This window comes from Lissotriton vulgaris, chromosome 10 (genome assembly GCF_964263255.1).
Source record: "Lissotriton vulgaris chromosome 10, aLisVul1.2, whole genome shotgun sequence".
In the NCBI taxonomy this organism is placed as follows: domain Eukaryota; kingdom Metazoa; phylum Chordata; class Amphibia; order Caudata; family Salamandridae; genus Lissotriton; species Lissotriton vulgaris.
This window is the reverse complement of record NC_141698.1, coordinates 1,092,708,365-1,092,726,241: the sequence shown is the minus strand read 5'-3', so window position 1 is coordinate 1,092,726,241 and position 17,877 is coordinate 1,092,708,365. Positions and strand designations below refer to the sequence as shown.

The 17,877-nt window shown below is 46.0% G+C and overlaps 1 protein-coding gene across 2 annotated transcripts in view; it reads left to right on the top strand.

Moving 5' to 3' along the window:
• The window catches only part of KCNH8 (potassium voltage-gated channel subfamily H member 8), a 960,407-nt gene that overhangs the window by 679,285 nt on the left and 263,245 nt on the right, over positions 1 to 17,877 (top strand). For both annotated transcript variants that reach the window (XM_086942172.1, XM_086942171.1), the window contains exon 7: positions 3,050 to 3,257. In XM_086942172.1, the coding sequence (XP_086798298.1) occupies positions 3,050 to 3,257 (208 nt within the window). The remainder of the gene's footprint in view (positions 1 to 3,049; positions 3,258 to 17,877) is intronic.

The window sequence follows — 17,877 nt, the reverse complement described above, 5'->3', positions numbered from 1 at the left end:
TGGACCTAACTCACAGCTCGAATTTGGGATTTTCTTGATGTTAGATCCGCATTATAGGGAGCAGGGTCTCCTAAGACACAGAGTAAACGAAGAGCCACTTTCTTAAAATTAATTGCACATTCTCCACCACCGATTTGTTCCAGAAAGTACTTCCTACTAGTTTAATCATAACTTACATCATCGGTCCAACTGACCTAGCCAAACCCCGCTGATGTTCCCAATTCCCGCCAGTGTAAAAGTATATTACATAATTTGTCGAATTGACCCAGCTAAGCCTAGTTGATGTCCACCATCCCCGCCAGTGTAAAAGTATATTATATAATTTGTCGAATTGACCCAGCTAAGCCCAGTTGATGTTCACATGACCATCCCTGTTGACTGACGAGCTCTTTTGGTCAGAAAGTGATGCTGTGCTGTATAAGCCAAGTAAAAGATGTGCCCTTAACCAGCGGTCCGGCTGCTGATTCTGACTTGTGGGTTTCCTCCAGGCTTCCATCCACTGTTCAGATTTTGGAGAAAATCAAGTCTTAAACCCAATGCGTCCCCTGGCTGTTCTTGAATGCCAAGAAGATTTGGTTGTGTCACGAAAGGTACAGTACGGTGTGTACATGTCTATGGCTGCGTTTGTACCGGATCCCTCCCAGAGACGGACCACACTATGTGCAACAGCCTTTAGTGTAAAAGCCTTCAAACCTTGAACACTATTGGACCAAATAACCCCAAAAGTCCACTATATATATATTATATTTAGTGAAGCTGTCCAATATGTCTTAGTCAACTTGTAAAATCCCTGTAAGTCCCATGCTGCATAGTGATGTGAAATTAGTGATACTTTGAAGGCTAAAACTCCCTTGTTTGTCTAATCAATTTTCACCCCCCAAATTTGAGTATTTCCCACTTTGTGTTCTTTCATCCAATTTGACATCTAAGTCAGCTGTTATCATAAAGATATGAAATTATTAGGGAGCACTTAACTTGGTGCACATACAATTCTTGATAATTTGGGTGTAAATTTGGCTACATTTGTAAAAAATATCTAAATTTCATAGGAAGGAAGGACCACTCACCCACCCCACAGTGAAAACATTTCTGTAGCATGAAGAACTCCCATTGAATGCATCAGCGTTTATGCAGCCATCAGGGTTCAGAAGAATGCTGTGGTACTTGTTATTGGAGGGTGTGTGCTCGACAAAGGGGTTATTTTCAAATTTTATGAACTAATGTGGATTTTAATGGGCATATCTTTTTTCACGTGCATACTTCTGGGGTTCAATGAGAAACTGCCCATCCAATCTTGTCTCTCACTAAACACATATTCACTGATTTGGCCTCAACCCAATGTGAGTAGATAAAGCGTGTCACTCAGCGTGGATCACATGTATTCTTTTATATGACACATGCTTACCTCTGACCACAATCTGCCTATGATTGCCTCGTTCATGCAGATATTCTATTCTTTAAACAGAAAAATGTGATGGAGAGGTGTGTTTGAGCCAATGCCTTTTACCCACCTGCTATTTTTCAAGGCAGCATTCCACTCCATAACTATTTAGCTGATAGAAGAAACCTAACCAAATGCAAATTAGCCTTGCCACACCCTAAAGAAGGATTTTAGCTTGAACTGCTCTGCCATGTCCCCCTTGCAAAGGAGCACAAGAAATATCCAACATGGGTCCGCTTTACGGCTTTGCATCAGTCCATGCGGCTGAAGTCCCTAAGCGTGGCAAGCTCATGCTTCACGCATGTGCATATTCCTACATCCTGGAAAGACTTTCTGCAACTCCAAACTGTGAAAGATGGAAGTGCTTGAGTCAACCCATCTCTTGGCCCATAGGAAAGTCAATTATGTCCTACTGTAACTCATTCCCTATTGTAGAAGGAGAACAATTTGAATTCAGTTCTGATACGCGTCTAAAAGGCCAGCTCACCCAGACTGCCAGGTCAGGAATGCAGGCTGCACCACTGGTGCCCCACAAGGTGAAGCGTGCATGAGGTTGTTTGTGCACCTGTGCAGAAAAGGCATTTCCTAGCACGCCAGGTTGGCTTCTCCTATGGGGAGGTAGGAGACAAATGTGCCTGGTGTTGGTCACCTTCTGTAATGGTGCAGTCAAGCTAGTAATATGATGGAATGGAATACCATCCAGAGTATTCATCAGTGGTTAACTGTTGTTGGCTCAAGCATTTCAGGAAATCACTTTTTTTGTTTCAGGTGCTCAACAAAGCATTAGTAACAATGTACTAACTACCCTTTGTTACCTGTATCGAAGATTATGATTCCATGCTTTGTGCCGCGGGCAATGCTTGTTGATACTGCGATTAGGAATTGAGAGATGAAAAAAAATATGCCCATCTACTAATTTACACTTGGTAGTTGTGCTAAATCCGAATAGAGCTCTTGAAATCTTCATAAAATCAACAATTTGTGCTTCTGTAAATATCATGCACTCTAAACACCAGTAACAAAGCTTTAAAAAGCTTTGAAGCACAAGAGAAGGTGTTTTTGAGTTTCAGACCAATTTGTGCTATCATTGTAAGTCCCTGCTGAACAAAAGAGTGGTCACTTGTCCTGTTGACTTCTGCTTAACAGATAGAGTCAACAAACTCGCTGCCAAAAACAATTCCAGATGGCTATCGTTAAACTCATCTTCTCTGGGTGTGGTCAGAAGTGACATTTTGTACAACAAGGGTCAACAGGAGGAAATGTGGGCAATCTGACTTCTCGGGGTATGCCACACCATGTCTGGGACCTGACGGCTGCCACGGTGACATTGTCCAAATGTTCATCTCACCTGTGTGTCTCTTGAAGTTTAAATACAGTGATGTGTTGTGATGGTACCTGTGAGTTGAGGGTAGTTCCTACCAGAGGTGCCACCGACTGTGGCCAGTGGCACTTCGGGAGCGTGGTGTCTGGTCTGTTGATGCAAGTACATGGAAGTTTTGTCATGGTGGATCGTTCATTCCAGCTAGACAACATCACGACTGCCCTTCCTTTGCATGGCACAGTCTTACCAGTAAAGATCAGTTCTCGTGGTGTGCTTTCCTCTTGCAGGTGTCGCTGGTGCATCTCCTGAAAACGATCCGGCTTCTTCGGCTCCTGCGGCTCCTACAAAAGCTGGACCGGTACTCCCAGCACAGCACCATTGTCCTGACTCTCCTCATGTCCATGTTTGCACTGCTGGCTCATTGGATGGCCTGCATCTGGTATGTGCTTGGGAAGATGGAGATGGCCGGAAACAACCCGCTCACATGGGACATAGGTAAGGGCAATTTTCGATCACGATGTATCAATGAGAACTCGCCACTGAAAACTTGCATGGTCTAATGTTGAAAATATTGGTTTTTGTGATCCATCTGCTAATCCATTGATCTGACACCATTTTCACCAATGGATATCAGCCTCCGTGGCATGAGTGGATCTGCTTCGCTTTCCATGGTTAATGCGCACTGTAAACTCCACCAGCTGGGTCAAATTTGTTTGGGCATCTGTGCCAGCAGAACAAAGGACCGATACATAGAACGCTTGTTTGTAGGGCATCTCTGAACCTTTTGGACCCCTTTTCAGAAATGTGGAGAGGACTCCTAGGTGAAGCAGTTCCACAGAATGAGAGCATGTGCCAAACTAGATTGTGGGTTCTTCCACCCCATAAAGACTCCTTTTTTCTCTGATTTGATATTTCCTTATTCTGATGATGCTAATTCAGGTGTTGCCCTTTCTTGCCAAAAATGGTTTCTAGAACCTGTGAAGCAGTATTCGTCCAATGAGTACATGCCAGGAGCCTTTAGAACTCATAGGATTTCTACTGGATCTATAGCAGGCTACACCTACATGGCAATTAATCGATGCCTATGAAAGAAACAGAGATTAGAAGTAGGATTCCTCCAATGCTATGTATAAGAAACATATCCACCCCGGTAGATAAGAGTGGTCCATGTTATTTAATTTTAAACTACTGAAGCACTCATTAACACTGTGTTAAAACTATATTTACCGTCAGGCTACAGTGGGGCGAGCTAGTTGAACTCATGGTGGTAGTTTGAGGATATCTGGATATAATGGTTGTCTAAGTGGTGCTGCCATTTCTTTGGAAGAGCCATCTCATCAAGGCAGGGCTCTAAAAGTCACTCCAATAGTCCCTCTCAAGCTATGTCCATTGACCCTTTATGACCTGAAAGTGAAGTGCTTGTTCCTGAGTCTGCACTTAGTGAGTCTGGCTTTGTCAGAGAGGAAAGGCAGAAGATTGGTTCAAACAGGACAATGGAGAGGGGTTTGGGGCAGAGGTCACAGCAGAGGTTGTCAGAGAAAAGAGGTTAACACACTGGAGGTCTGATTACAATAGGCAAGCAAACTTCCTTGAGTGCTCAAAATGGCATTCCAAGGTGGGAGCAAATTGCTCTTGGTGTGAGATTTGCTCCAGTTTGAGCACCTGGTGATGGGTGAATATAGGGGCATTTTTAGGCATAAGTCTCCGTTCTAAGGTATCAGACTCTGAATCGGATGAAATTTGTGCCAATGTTAATTATCACACTCAGAGTTAATCATAATTAGCAGGTGAACAGTTTTGAGCAGCATTTTGCTCCGCTATTATAATCATGCCCTATATATGTATATACATTGTGGTATGTGTAAGGCTCTAACATGGCTGAGGCAGAAGCGAGTTCGGTGTAGGGCGCTGTCTATCAAGGAGATGGTGGGAGATCTTTGCAATTGTGTTGTCACAGTTAGAATGTCTTTAGTGTTGTGCAAGGATGATGCTGGAATCTGGGAGGGTCTTTTTTATGTATGTTTGATGTATGTATTGGTATATGAACAGCGCGGATGCCACATGGACAGACTCCCATGCTCCGGGACCGATCCAAACCCACATTAGAATTACAATGAGTTCCACAGCATTCATCCTTCCACCTCTCCTTAGAGAAAGGGATGTGCGAAATCTGAGGATTTACCTAACTGCAAAACTCCAAACTCAATGAAAATGTTGTGAAATTACACAAAATGCCACTTTTACATCAAAAGGTTGTTTGCCGGTATCTAGCATCTAAAACCTGCAGCCAAAGGCCTGTCAGTCCCAAAACACTGCAGCCCTCTCCAGCGCCACCCAACCCAACATGTACCATCATCAGTGGGCCTTCTACCAGGCAGAGGAGCACTAGGTCTCAAAGCATGTACCATCATCAGCTGACCTTCTTCAGGACAGGGGAGCACTAGGTCTCAAAGCATGTACCATCATCAGTGGTCCTTCTTCAGGACAGGGGAGCACTAGGTCTCAAAGCATGTACCATCATCAGCTGACCTTCTTCAGGACAGGGGAGCACTAGGTCTCAAAGCATGTGCCATCATCAGTGGTCCTTCTTCAGGACAGGGGAGCACTAGGTTCCAAAGCATGTACCATCATCAGCTGACCTTCTTCAGGACAGGGGAGCACTAGGTCCCAAAGCATGTACCATCATCAGTGGCCCTTCTTCAGGACAGGGGAGCACTAGGTCTCAAAGCATGTGCCATCATCAGTGGGCCTTCTTCCAGGAAGAGGAGCACTAGGACTCAAAGCATGTACCATCATCAGTGGGCCTTCTTCAGGGCAGCGGAGCACTAGGACTCAAAGCATGTACCATCATCAATGGGCCTTCTTCAGGGCAGCGGAGCACTAGGACTCAAAGCATGTACCATCATCAGTGGGCCTTCTTCAGGGCAGTGGAGCACTAGGACTCAAAGCAAGTACCATCATCAGTGGGCCTTCTTCAGGGCAGCGGAGCACTAGGTCTCAAAGCATGTGCCATCATCAGTGGCCCTTCTTCAGGACAGGGGAGCACTAGGTCTCAAAGCATGTGCCATCATCAGTGGCCCTTCTTCAGGACAGGGGAGCACTAGGTCTCAAAGCATGTGCCATCATCAGTGACCCTTCTTCAGGACAGGGGAGCACTAGGTCTCAAAGCATGTACCATCATCAGTGGGCCTTCTTCAGGGGAGAAGAGGTGTCAAATCATGTGCCACCATGAGTGGGCCTTTTCACGGGCAGAGGAGCACTAGGTCCCAAAGCATGTACTATTATCAACGGGCCTTCTTCCAGTCAGAGGAGCACTACGTCTCAAAGCACGTACCATTGTCAGTGGACCTTCATCTGGGCAGAGAAGCACTAGGTCTCAAAGCATGTCTTGATTTCAATGTGGACTCTGGAGCACCAACTATAAACCTGTCTATGGGTATTCTGACTGGAATTAATAAAACCACAACAATCTTTGAGATAAAATATACATACAGCAGACCACAGGAAGTCCATGGACACCTGGAAACAACTTCAGAGTTATAATAAGCAAGGGGTGCATCTGACGACTGTATTGTGATGTTTGCATTAATTATGTCCCTGGGCTTTGGACTTCCTCAGTCTTTTTGCAGTGTTGACTCTCAGTGCAGTGAGACACGATTGTCCAATATTAGGAAACCAACCGAATCATTCATGGACAGGAACAGTCCATGTCAGGAGAGGGACTGCACAAAAGTCCTAGGGTTCAAAAGCCAATAATGATCATCTTATACATACAGAATCTTCACAGATCCACCCAGGGTTTTCAGGGATGTATGTATTCACCATCAGGGGCTACTCTCTACTTCTTGCACACTGTTTTAAAAGAACGCTTAGCACTTGAGTGGCTTTCTCAATTTACATTTATAAAGCCTGTTTATTGCACCAACAATCTATTTCCAGGTGTGAGTTCTATCTCCTTTGCGCAATTAGGATTGGTGGAATTGGACTCATGTAAACTGCAGATGTTCTGCATTCGTAAAGACAGGGTCAGCCGTGTCTGTGTTCCAGAGGGGTTGGCTCTAAAAACATTCACAATGCCATCCACCTATTTTTGTTTACTCTCAAGCCACCAATATGTGGTTTCCCACCCTAGAGAGACATACAATACTTCTCCCTCCAGTAAGCCCGTAGCTCTTTTCCAGGGAGGGAAGGCCTCCACAGTTCATGGAGTAGTATGGGGTGGCAGAATTTTCCACCTGGTAGAAATTCTTACTCTGTACATTTTTCACATTAGAGTTCTAGAAATCTGTGGCTGATTTAGATGTCAAGGACAACTCCATGGGCTACGTATACTCCCCGTCGGCAAGAGAGTAACTTTCAAACTTCTCACCCACGCCTACAAATCCCACCTCAACATCGGACCCAAATATCTCAACGAGAGAGTCTCCTTCCACGTACCCAAAAGGAACCTCCGGTCCGCTGTCCTCGCCCTGGCAGAGACCCCGCGCATCTGCAGAAACAGAGCAGGTGGAAGAGACTTCTCCTACATCGCAGCCAAGACCCGGAACAATCTCCCAGTCAACATTAGACACGCGCTCTCCAAACCTGCGCACCTTCAGGAAGAACCTCAAGACCTGGCTCTTCGACTGAACCGGAGCAACACTCCCTCCTCCTTCCCCCCAGTGCCTTGAGACCCTCACGGGTGAGTAGCGTGCTTTATCAACCCCTGATTGATAGATTGATAAATCCCACAAAAGTTGAATAACTTCTTTTGCAAACATGACTTTATGAAGAAGGCATTTTTGCTTTAAATGCTCTACATGGTACATTCCAAGCTAATAGAAACAATAAAAATTAAATGACACTCAAAGATGGTGGAATTTTAGCCTTTAATTCACCACGTCCCAAAAGTAAAAGTAAACCCAGTAAAATAGCCCTTATTCTTCACATGATACTACTTCTGCTGCTTCGAATTTACCCACTTCCCGCCAAGGCTCCTCAGAATGGGCCTGGTGTTGCGAGCATGTTTGCAGTTGCAAAGCCTGGATTTGCTAAATCACAGGCTTTCCAATCACAAAAAGGTAAGTTGCAATGCACAAAAAGGCACATTACAGACTGAAATTACTTTCTGACTCTCAAAAGTATACTTTGTACTGATACAGTAGAAGCGGTGGGGGTGGGGGGTTAATGTAGTGCTTAATTTCTAAACAAAATAACTGCTAGGGCTCTCGTCAGGAGGCCACTGCAGCTTGCACCACACATTTGCCCCTGCCATGCTGCCAATTATAGTAACAACAAAACCACTAACCATCAAACTCCTACAGGTTTGACAATTCAGACTATTCCAGGCCCCCAAAGCTATAAGAATGGCTAGGGGGACAGGTGTCAGTTATTTTTATTATATAGTGATTTCATAAACAACTGCTGTTGTGCTCATCTCAAAATAAGATAAAGAACGCCACCATGTGGCAGCTGTCATAAGTGCGGGTGTTGAAAATTAAGTGCCTGTTCCGGGCACTGGTAACCACCTGCTCAAATTGAGTACTGGAATAAAGGGGCCTTTATCTGACCAAATTGCAATGGTTTACCACTGCAATTGAAATATCAATGGCCTGCTCCCTAAACATATGGTAGCCCATTCACAAAGATGTCCACATGGCTTTCGCCTTGTGTTTGTTTGGCATAGGGGAGCAGACCGTTGATCAGGGGACCTCTGTGTGCTCCCCCAGATGTGAGTCGTTGCATGCCACCTTTCACTGTGAAAGCTGCTCCTCACCCTTTATAGAACAGAGGATGCATGGAAAAAAACTAGACATTAACTGAATGTAAATCTAGGGATGAGGGTCCCTCATTTACCCCCATTATTTGTAATCATTCTCAGGGAATACCAAAAAGGCTCCCGCCTCATCCATATAAAGGGGCCATGAGTATCTGTGGGGCTGCAATGAATATGACATCAGTTGTAGCACACAACTCAGGTCAGCTCACAATGCAGTCTCTGTGCCAAGAGCACTAATGCTTTGTGACCAACCTTCTACGTTGGGTCCTAGTTCCTTAAAGACTTAATATAAAAAGGTAAGCTCTTACATGCAAAACCTTTCTCAGAGCAGTTGTGTAATGCCCCAGACTTAGATGTGACGTGCTGATGACGTTTCTGGAGTAAGACCACTTTGTGAATTGGCCCTAGATCAGATAACTTACTAGTTTGTTTACAGAGTTTTGTTGTGTCACTAATTAAGTTTCAATTAACGTGGCACATTGTATGAACCATACTTACAATAATGCATTTGGGAGGAGAAGTGCAGGCATGCCAATGGGGCAACCCTTTAGTATGCTCCAAAGAATATCGGAACAGGCCAGAAGGTCTAATCTGGATATGTTAAAGTAGAAAGCCATCAAAAGGAAGAAGGTCTCTTCCAAAACATTGACCGTGCATGATGTATCAGTAGAAGGGAAGCCACTTTCCTTACCACTTGCCTGACAGGACCCTGCCGCGGAAAGACTGTGGTTTCAAGTGGTGTTATTATCTAAAAGTAAAATGAGGCCAACATCTCACCAAACCTCAGTCTTATTACCATTCTAGTTGCCACAGAGTAATGCATAATTCAGGCTACAGAGCAGTTGTAGTTCTGTCAAGGCCTTATACCAAGGGCCACTGGAATTTAGACCTGGGCGGTGAACTTTGCTCCATTTGCAGAGTTTGCACAGTTTTCTGCACTCCACGGAGCTGGCGGAGTGCAGAAAACTCCACTTCGTGATGTGCAGCTGAGTTTTTTCCCCCGAACGCAAACGGTAAGTTCGCGAGCGCGATCTGCCGTTCGGGTAGAATTGCTACCCGGGCGGCAGGAATACCAGCACAAACTGCAGTTTGCACTGCACTCCACCACTCGTGGAACTTCGCAAAGTTTTTTGTAACTTCGCTGAGTTCTGCGTAGCAAAACTCAGCGAACTACGCCCAGGATGGACTTATGCAAGTCTACGGCCACAGCTTTTTTCCTCTATAAATATGGACTTGCCACATTTTCCACCTATTCCATGATCTGATACATAATCTGCAGATTTTAGCAAAACAAATTTTTTCTAACTCAAACGGATCAAAAGTTACTGAAAATGTGTCAACCTGTTTGTGGGCAGTGGAAGACCCTTTGCAAAGGTTAACTGGTTATCTTCAGCTGCTTATTTCTGCATTTGGGGTTTAAACTGGTACTAATCAGTTGAAATATTTGTGTAGGCAGTGCTATGTGTAAAAATGACACAAGGGAGAAATATTATTTTAAAAATGTGTCATATTATACCACATATTTTGGCTTCTGTTGCCGCATAATTTAGTTACCTCAGCCACATAATTCCATTGGCCCTGCTTATACCTGCTGCAGACTTCATTCACATTGCATGCTTAACTCATCCTTTTGCGATCAACTATGCTTGAACCTCTATAAACACCAAAAACCGTCAATGTTCTCAGTGCACCCCGCCTGCGACGGGCCGAGCAGCCCAAAGGAGCTTATGTTCTGAATAGCCGTGAATAAATATTTTCTATGGAGCCCATTCTCGTGGTGGCTGTGGCTTGTCTGCAGGCCCAGGGCGCTGTCTCAGGTGGCTGGGAGCCGAATAAAAGATCTGCGTTAAACCTGTTTAAAAATTTACATTTCACCACCTCGCCTGAAAGGTTCATTTCCAAACCTCATTTCGACAAATGCAGCCTCCTCTTTTCTCCTCTCTCCTCTTATCTGACACCAGCTTGAGATGTTGGTATTGAAAATGTCACTCCCGTAACGAGTGCGCGTGCTGGCTCTCCCCCGCTGACGTACTCTTCTTTCACTGCGTGGCACTCTTCCCATCTTTATACTCCCCTATTAAAATCCTCTGAAGGAAGCTGACATGGTGAAGGGCTCGCTCTTTATGTCCTGTTTGGATGAGCGAAGAGCTTTTTACCTATCTTTCTGCTTGTGACATCCTTGTCTTTCCAAAGGATGTAGCTCAGCCAGCAGCGGGAAGATAAGCCTGCGACCAGGGCCAGACTGGTCATACCAGGCATCTGGCATTTCCCCGGGAGGCTGGGAGGTCGGGTGCCGCTTTTGCAGCGGTGGGGGCCGGTTTTGTTACTATGGACCAGTTTTACTGTGATGCTGCAATATTGGCCCCAAGAACAAAAGCAGCAGTGCTTCACACTTGCACCCTCCCTCCTCCCAGGCAGGGCAGTTAACAGCATTAGAGGCCCCCGGGCAAAGAAGTGCACTAGGCCCTGCCTATACAACCACACTGTGGAGGAGACTCCCTGGTTAAATTCTGGTCTGCGCACAGATTAGCATGATGCCCCTATGCTGCTGGGGCCCCCGGGTAACTGTCCAGTGTGCCCATGCTTTAAGATGGTATTACTCCAGCGGGCTGGTCCAACAAAATTGCCAAGGCTGCTTTGAGTTCTCAGTCCGGCCCTGCTAGCGACAACCACAACATTGTGATGGAGAGGCCTAATCACTCAGCTCTAGCCTAGATCAAACCCAACTAGGGAGTTCTGATACGGGAGGAGGTGTGGTCTGGAGCATGGGTGGAAAATCTTTAATTATGCATACATAGTTGAGCAGAATCAGGCAATTGCACAAGAAACTATAACGTTTCAAAAGTCACCCATCTCTGCAGCAAGATGCTGCAGGGGTGGAAGTTTCCATGGTGGGGTGGCTGTATTTTCTCTGCCACTGATGGTCCACCCTGGAGCTTCCAGCAACAGAGGTAGGTGATGGGAATCCGCGTAGCCAAAATGGCTGCCCTCCTGGCCCTCTGCGGTGGCAGAAAAGTTGTTATTGCGTCACGGGCCCCTTTCTTTCAGTTTTTCTTTATTTTGGTTCTCAATTTCTCAGGTTTGCACATAGAGCAGCTAGCAAAACGTTAGTCCAAAAATTCACAATTTTCCACAGCACTTGGCTAGAGTTCAACATCGATCTGAAATTTCCTGATCCAGTCAAATCATGTAATCGCTTTTTGCTTGGGTGCACACATCTGCTGAAATATGGAGCATTTCCATATCTGCAGGAAGGAATAAATTCAAAATACTGCAATTTACATTTGATAAACGCTTAATTTTCATCAGACCTACTGATCAGTTTACCCTTGTACAGACAGTCATGAAAGAACCACAGCAGTAGGTATGAAAGTGGTATGTGGAAACTCCTCCCTCAGCCACTTTCCAAACTCCAACTTCAAGAAAAGCTGCATGACTATAGTGGGTACATTAGCTAGTAGAGATAGCAGACCAACACCACACAACAACATGGCAGACCAACACAACTCAACAACATGGCAGGCCAATATGACACACCAATATGGCAGACCAACACGACACACAAACATGGCATATGAACACAACACACCAAAATGGCAGACCAACACGAGACACCAACATGGCAGACCAACACAACACACCAAAATGGCAGACCAACACGAGACACCAACATGGCAGACCAACACAACACAACAAAATGGCAGACCAACACAAGACACCAACAGGGCAGACTAACATGACACAACAACATGGCAGACCAACACGACACACCAACATGGCAGACTAACACAACACACCAAAATGGCAGACCAACATGACACACCAACATGGCACCAGCCTGGGCTGTCCCAGTGACAATGTCGCTGCCGTAATCTGTCCTACACCTGTTATTCCCCCTCTCCTGTTCTGTCCCAGCACAGCGCCCGTCCAACATTCACATTTCTCTATTAGTATTCTCTGAAGGTTGGGGGGATTGTGAAGCCTTTTGCCACTTAGGCGCTAGAGCCCGCACCAAACTGTTACTCATACTTTCAAGATTACATAGTGCTAATCTTCATTAGGCCTGTCCTTACTCTCTCTCGTTCCAGTCCTTACTCTATGAGCTGAAGGTTATTCCAAGACGGAGCTACTCTACGTTGGCTTATCATAAATTCATCTCATCCAATGGGTTGGGATTAGAGCCTGCTCATCCCAGCATCACTCTGAAACCCTTGTACGATCCATGAAGTCCCTTTGCCATATACGCAAGGATAGGGATGAGAACATTTATTACTCAGAAGGTGAACCTTACCAGCAAGTGGTCTGTAAACTGCCCTCATCTCTCTTCTCCTTCCCAGCTATTGCACAATGTGGAGCCCCGAAGCAACGAGACGCTTCGCGGTGGGTCACCACATGAAAACACCTTGACAAACCATTACTCTTGATGCAGTCCAACATTTCTGCAAGATTAACATTAATTCACCTACACAACATTAACGGCATTGAAGTCCTTGAATCCCTCAGGAAGGAAGGGGCGAAGCGCTGCCCGTGTGGCTGCTTCAGGTTCATCTCCACTGGATCCCCCGTCATGAACAGAACAGACATTAATCTGTAAGATCAAGACTGCTGAGCCCCTGCTGAAGACTCTGGTTCTCAGGGTGACAAGAAGTGGACCCCAGTTCCAAAAGAATAACACTCCCCTCTTATACCTAAAGACTTGTGCCCGGCCACTGCAGGAGGGGATGTGGAGTGACAAGGTTCAATGAAGGTCTTTTACTGTAGTCACTGGTAAAAAGAGGGGGCTTAGGCATCAAGGCTGGAGGAGGCCTCAGCTTTACGGAGTTGGACTATGCCATCACTAAGGCATCCCAGGATGCAGGCACGCGGACATCCTGTCAATTAGAGTTAGCTGAGACTTCTGGAAGGGTATCAATACCTGGCTTTTCGACTAAGCCAGTAACCCAGTGCCTGGATACCCTCCTGGGTGATTAGCAGCACTCTACAAATACTGACTGGTTCATTCATTCATTCATTTGATTTATTGAAAAATACCACATCTGTGGTGTAAAAAACCCAGATCACCTGACCATAATAACTCTAGAAGAAGTCCCAGTAGCTCCCTAAACAGTGAAAGAGCTGGGTGTGAAATGTTCACAATTTGCTTCCCTCCACCATGGTCAGACTAGCCCAAAGGCCAATCTGACAGCTCAGTGTGTGGGACAGTTTTGTGGCTGTTTGTGGCTGGATTTGCGGTGTGGTGTGCCGGTTTAGTGGCTGGATGGGCTTGTTTTTATCAATATTTTTAAATAAAGACTAGGCGATAATAGCAAGCAGCTCCTTGCAGGCTCTGGACGCTGTTATCTCACTGCACACAGCATGGGTGGACCAATCACCAGCAGCGGGCGGAGCAGGAAAGAGAGGTGGGCAGTGGGGCGGGGCCAACTTTGTGGGTAGATGAGCAGGGATGTGTCAATGCTTTTATCTTTTAGGTTGCAGAGGAACATGGTGATTTCCGCTGCCACACTTCTTGAAATTACTACACAACAAGTACAAATGCATGTGGTTCCACATCCCTTGGAGTCCAACCAAACAACATGTCTTAAAAAGTCCAAAATTGTTTGATTTACAGATGTGAACTTCTCTTTTTTTACATCCCAGTTCATAAATGACAGCCATTTTTGTTGAGCATTGGCTGGTTTCCTGCCCATGTCCAATTCTGCTCACCGCCTCTAGGACGTCTGGGGTCAACCACAAAGCAAGCCCAACCACCACCTGTAATGTGGCTGAAAATAGGACATACTCCTCCAGCTGACCCCCTTCCTATCTGCAAGGGTCTCTGAGTTAGCAACTCCACTCTGCTCTTCAGCATTACTGCCTTCACCCAGCAGGAAGGGACATGCGGGAGAAGTAACTGCAGCTGCTTCCCAGCATGGACCCACCACCAGTGTCCAGGTCTCAAAACACTGGGGGCTATCGTGGAAATTAAGTGAGCTATTACCCAGAGTCACATGGTGCTGAGCTGAGCTGCCGCCAGAGCCGGGGATCGAACCGTGAACCCTGTGCTTCAAAGTCAGCCGCCCTGGTTGCTGCACCACACCCCTCCACAAAGAGACCAAGAAACATTCCAGAGGATTTATCCCATCCCATGAGTTGGGCATGTTTGTTTTTATGTAAGTTAGAGTGGTTCTCTGTCTGCGTCCACAATCGAAAGTACTGGGGCAAGGAAGTGGTAGTGGAGATAATACAAAATACACACAACTTGATGCCACCCATAGTTAAGTCCAATGCTTTGCATTTTTGCCCAATTAATTTAAAAGATTGCATGTTTCACAGAGTGTGAGGCCCCAACGTTTGAAAAAACATAAGGTGGAAAAGGGGGCCTACCGAGCAAAGTGTTCCCGCTGTTGCTCGGGGTCCTGGTGGCCAGACTGCCAGGAGGAGTTTCACCATCTGAAACCTGGTGCAAACTGTGTGGGCAAATCGCACGAGTCCTGAGTTGTAGCGCCTTAGAATGGTGATAGGGTAAAGTTGCTATAATACACCATCTCTCCAGCTTGAGTAATTTAGGGGCAAAATCCTAGCGCGGGAGCACAGCAAACAATAAAATAAGAGAGAGAGAGAGCAAGTCTCTGCTGGCGTCTGCTGTTCATGTCCTGCACCATTTAGTGTCCTCTGACCTGTCTTTAATGTGAGGGTGTATATTGCACTAAGAATATTGAGCTAAATGTTGGATTATCCTTTTCACACAATTATGCATAATTATGATCAATTTTGCTGTAATTACAGGTAATTACACTAGAAAGAATTACACCAGTTACACTCATCATAAGGTACAAAACTCGGAATGGTGTCTTCACCCGTTAAATACTGCACCCTGTGGTATTGCAATATCATGTGTGTAGCATTACTGCACCAGCTTTGGAGTGAGGTCTATCTCCCGAAACTGTGTAAAAAAAAACACATACTTAAGAGCTGTGACTGAGAAAAGTGACTACAGAGGAACAGCAGGAGGCTGGACTAAGAGTACCCCTGAAATGCAGTCACTGCTGCCACAATGTCACCCAAAACAATGGCACAACCCTCTCCGGGGGTGGGACTGGTTTTGGTGAAATGAATACCATAACCACCTCAAGGACCTGATGTAATGTTTGGGGATGGGATACACGTCACAAACGTAGCAGATATCCAGTCCTCGGTATTACAAGTGCATTATATCCTATGGAACTTGTTGTACGTCAGGAACGATATTTGTCATGTTGTTATCCTAGCACCCATCCGCCAACCACTGAATCAGGCCCTGAGCCCTCACATGATGACTTACATCTACCATGAAGGCTCTGCGATATTTCTTCATGATTATGCAAAGTAATTTGCTCTGAAGTGGTGAGAAGGCGAAAGGTTTGTAAGTGCAGACAGCATCATAAATAACAAATACATAGAAAGCAATGGACAACAGTGCCACCCCTTACCAAGGAGTGCTGCTGCCATAAAACAAGGTCAACCTAGAGCGCCGCCTAGCTGGGGAGTCAAATAACAGCACGTCTTGTAACATGCTTTTTACTGTGTATAGAGGGCACTCCTGAGACAAAGTAGTGGTTTGCATGGATTTGTGAAAGCCTTTCTACCATTTCGCCTAATTGGTGCTCACAAAGAAAGAAGACACTACATGAGAGCACTTATGTTATATTAATAAAGGAAGCGCACATGTAGCAGATGGAAACGTCTCGCCTCAACACTGTGGACTAACCCAGCACTTGCAGTGTTTGGTTCAGTTCATCCTTTCCCATAGGAGTTGAATTTAAATATGCAATGAAAGTTGAGAACTCACTATGCAGGTAAGATGAGGCGTGGTAATTAAATCACAAAATGTTGCAGAGTGGAGTAAACTAAGGGGTATATCAATAAGAATGTGTGATAACTACCGCAAGAGTAGCGTAACGCAACTTTCAACATTGCAGCCCATCGCCGGCAAACAACCCAGTTAAAACATGGAATTCACAACACGGCGGTAGCATGCAACAGTTTGCGGAAACCGCAGCCAATGCTCATGATACAACCACCTCGACAGAGATAAAAACTCAAACCTCAATGCTAAAAAACCTGCGATTAGCTAAAGCGCGATGAGTAAACAGTGACAACCAGCGCAAGGGCAGCAATACTCACACGCAGTGTGGGAAAAAGCACAAGAACAGCATACGGACATTGCCATAGAACAAAATTCATCAACAGCGGAGTACCACGTATGCACCCTGGCCAACTGCAGAGGACAACATGTACACCACAACATCCAAGCACCGTGAAAGAACAGAACCGACAGGCACACCACATGAAGGAGAGCAGTGGCAGACAAATCAGAGCCGCTGGAGCGCCACACCCACCGTGCAGCATACGCACATAAGCAGAAGTGCACAACGACATTGACAACATCCCGGTACAAACAGCAACCCATGCACAATAGACAACAGGACACAACTGGTTCTGCAAATGTGCACAACCTGGCAAATCACATCTGAAACTGCAGGGAAATGTAACATGACAATTTACAAGTACAACCTGTAACCTGCAAATATGTTTCAATCACACATGCAGTGCAGTTGGAAATCTTCGGCTGTGGCATGATTGCCATGGATGTGACGTGCTCATGAGAAGTAATTGTCAAAGATGGTATTCCTATGGCCCATTCCTGCTGCAGCTGCAATGGGATGTTTTCCCACCTGCCCCATCACCACCATCATCGTCCGGTACCTCTGGAACTGGGATCCATGGAGCCCTGGTGCGAACACAGATGTTGTGCAACACACAACATGCAATGATTATCTTGCACAAGATTTTCGGGCTGTACAGGAGCCTCCCACCTGTGCCATCTAGGCACCTGAAACATGGCTTCAACACGAAAAATGTGCGTTCAACGATTCGCCTGGTGCGTATGTGGGCCTCATTGTTCTGCCTCTGGGCGGGTGTGTTCGGGTCTCGGAGGGGTGTCATCATCCAAGGGCAGAGTGCATATCCTTGATCAACTGTGACAGTGCAGGGAGAAAAGAGTCAATACTTGGTTCAGCAGGATGTGATGGCAGGTCCATCAATCCAGTGATGCCTGTACTGGCTGTGTGTGGGGTGAGTGTAAGCAGCCCTCAGGGAGTAGCTGGTGCTGGCAACTACTCCAACAGTCATCAGGCGCTCAAGCAATGCAATGTCAGAACTACAAGGGGAGATGACTCGAGTCGTACGGGGCTAGTAGCCTCGGATGCACAGCGTCTGACATGGGCCCACTGCAACGGGACTGGGACTCTGGCATGCCGGAGACTGGGATAGGGTCATGAGGGCAGAGCAGTGCCTCAAATGTGTTAGGGCTACAATCCAAATCTCCACAGGTTCAGC